The sequence below is a fragment of the Drosophila obscura genome, unplaced genomic scaffold (genome assembly GCF_018151105.1).
Source record: "Drosophila obscura isolate BZ-5 IFL unplaced genomic scaffold, ASM1815110v1 contig_75, whole genome shotgun sequence".
NCBI lineage: Eukaryota > Metazoa > Arthropoda > Insecta > Diptera > Drosophilidae > Drosophila > Drosophila obscura.
In genome coordinates, this window is record NW_024542867.1 from 400070 (window position 1) to 402535 (window position 2466).

Sequence of the window (2466 nt, forward strand, 5' to 3'; positions counted from 1 at the left end):
GTTGACATTGAGTTTTGTATCGGGAACGATGAGAAATTTATGTTCCGTACGAATTCCATCAACCAGCACTTGCACATCTAACGCACCCAGCACAGATGTGACAATGTTTCCTAGGCCGTACAATTTAGCAAAACTTTTCTGCAGTGGATATTCAGCAAATTTCTCCTTGTATATTTTCATTCGCATAAGAGACACGTCAGCTCCTGTATCGGCTAGACATGACACAGTTTTATTATTGATGAACAGCACCTTTTCCCTTGTCTCGCTGATTATATTGACGCTTGGTTTTAAGCCCAGACAATCACGGGATGTATGTCCACTGCCGTTGCATTTAAAGCACTTAGTATCTTCCTTGCATTCGGCTCTCATATGTTGCGTTGATCCACAGTTGAAACAATGCCTTTGATTCTGGTCAAATCGTTTTCCCAGAGTTCCTGCTTTACCGACGTCATACTTTTTCGCTGCTTGTTTGCGGTCCACTGCTGATTTTGTCATAATTTCGATTGTTTCGAATCGGCTTCGTAGTTCCTTGAATGTTGAAGCACTGTATAAGGGATATTTTAGATCGTCACGCAGCTTTACTCCCTCGGCTATATAACGGATCACCGACTCATCATCTACACATCCAAGAGCAGCTATCTTTCGCATATTTAAGACGTATTCGTGAAAATTCTCGTTTTCGTGTTTCTTTCGTTCGCTTAGCTGCTTATGTACCTCAGCGCTGGTCAGGGTCTTGTCAAATTCATCCAACAGCAATCCAATCAACGTATGATAATCCGACACAGTGGTGGTCTCCAGGAATAACTTTGCTGTTCCCTTAATTTTTATACGAGCGTTCACATATTTCTGCTTGTCAGTCAATTCGTAGGCATCGGCATTTTCATCGAAACATTTTATCCACTGCTTAATTGGAATTGACACTCCATCAAACTCAGGAACAACCTTAGAAAAGCTCTCGATTGGGATATTATTTTTACTGGAATCGTTTTGTGTAATTTTTGTTGCCAGCAGTTTGAGCACCTCACTCAATTCGTTGTTGTTGCTCATCTCCGCGCTGATATTTGAGTATTTTGCGTCGTGGTGGATCGTGACTTCTGTTGGTGCGCCACGAAGCCCAACATGTTGTTCGCTCTCTGTTTTTTCTTCTGGTTCTTCTATTTTCGTCAAATGGGACAAAAAAAGTTTTGTTTATGTCCATTTTGACAGCTTCTCCTGTTTTCGCCTCTGGTGTCTTCTCTTCGTCCGTTTTTACCCTTCCTTCATCAGCCTTTATTCTTTCTTTATTCTGCTGTCCTCTTTGTTGCTTCTCATTTTGTCCGCTTTGCTTTTTGTTCTTTTTAGCTGAACGCATCATCATTATCGTTGTGTGCGTAATCACATGATATACTTTCGTAGGTTGAGCCCCCATGTAAGATAATTTTATATTATCAGTGTTTTATTGAGTATTGTACACAAGTAGGATATATGAATGTATAATGTTTAAAGGTTTTGGTTATATGTAATTAACAGAACTGCTGATTTTGACGACTTTAGAAACAACTTATTCAACTTTACTTTCTGACATCTGCCGACCAACTCAACTACTGACATACCAACGACGACGACTTTGAGATGGACCAATCCTTGGTGGTGGGCGATCAGAGTGAGGACTATCGACTCACGCCAATACTACCACTTTACATATATGATCGCAAATACCCAAAAGATCTCCATAGAAAAAAATGTCAACTTTTTCCTCTCTCTCCTTCTTCCCTGCCCACCGACACTCACGCTCTACACAAAACGGTTAGACGGCACTTATTCACGTATCTTAGACTACTTTAAAATATATTTTTCTTTAAACCTAAATTTCTTCCTCCCTTAATTCATATTTTTTCACCCCCAATAACCAAGAATTTCTCCATCCCACAAATCGACGATTACGAGTGAGTCTCCTTTGGCTGCTTTCGTTACGGCCCCTGCTGCTACCTTTTCTGCTGCATTTTCTACTACTTTAACTAAAACGAAAACGTAGGAAAGCACCAAAATGACGCTGCGATCGTCGCACTCTTCGCCTGTTTTTTCCCCGCTAAGGCATCAATCCAATAATTATATATTTTTGCTGTCATTTTTTCCCAATCTTCCCTGACCCCTTTTTGGGTCTCTACGTTGAGGATGTTTTCCCTCCAGATACTCCCTTTGGGCCTCGTTGCCCCCAGCCGGGCTTTGAATGCACTCGGATGGCCGATCTCCGTTTTTTATACCCGTGCTCAAAAAAGAGTTAAGGGGTATATTAGATTTGTGGTAAAAGTGGATGTGTGTAACGCAGAGAAGGAAATGTTTCCGACCCCATAAAGTATATATATTCTTGATCAGCATCAATAGCCGAGTCGATATAGCTATGTCTGTCTGTCCGTCTGTCTGTCTGTCTGTCTGTCTGTCTCGATGAGCGCCTAGATCTCAGAGACTATAAGAGCTAGGGCAACC

At 41.4% G+C, this 2466-nt stretch overlaps 1 protein-coding gene across 1 annotated transcript; it reads right to left on the reverse strand.

The window, feature by feature from the left end:
• Nucleotides 1-225: 225 nt before the first annotated feature.
• Nucleotides 226-1154, reverse strand: LOC121405093. Its single transcript, XM_041595691.1, has 2 exons — nucleotides 615-1154; nucleotides 226-498 (listed from the first exon to the last, which is right to left on the reverse strand). The coding sequence occupies exons 1-2, from the start codon at nucleotides 1045-1047 to the stop codon at nucleotides 449-451; spliced, it is 483 nt and encodes a 160-aa protein (XP_041451625.1). The 5' UTR covers nucleotides 1048-1154; the 3' UTR covers nucleotides 226-448.
• Nucleotides 1155-2466: the final 1312 nt, after the last annotated feature.

Bases quoted from the DNA above. Each gene is read 5' to 3' on its own strand.
- LOC121405093 (XM_041595691.1), bottom strand. From the start codon at position 1,047: ATGAGCAACAACAACGAATTGAGTGAGGTGCTCAAACTGCTGGCAACA. The intron at 499-614 runs ATGAGTCGGTGA...GAAACAATCGAA, and splicing joins TGCTCTTGGATGTGTAGATG to ATTATGACAAAATCAGCAGT.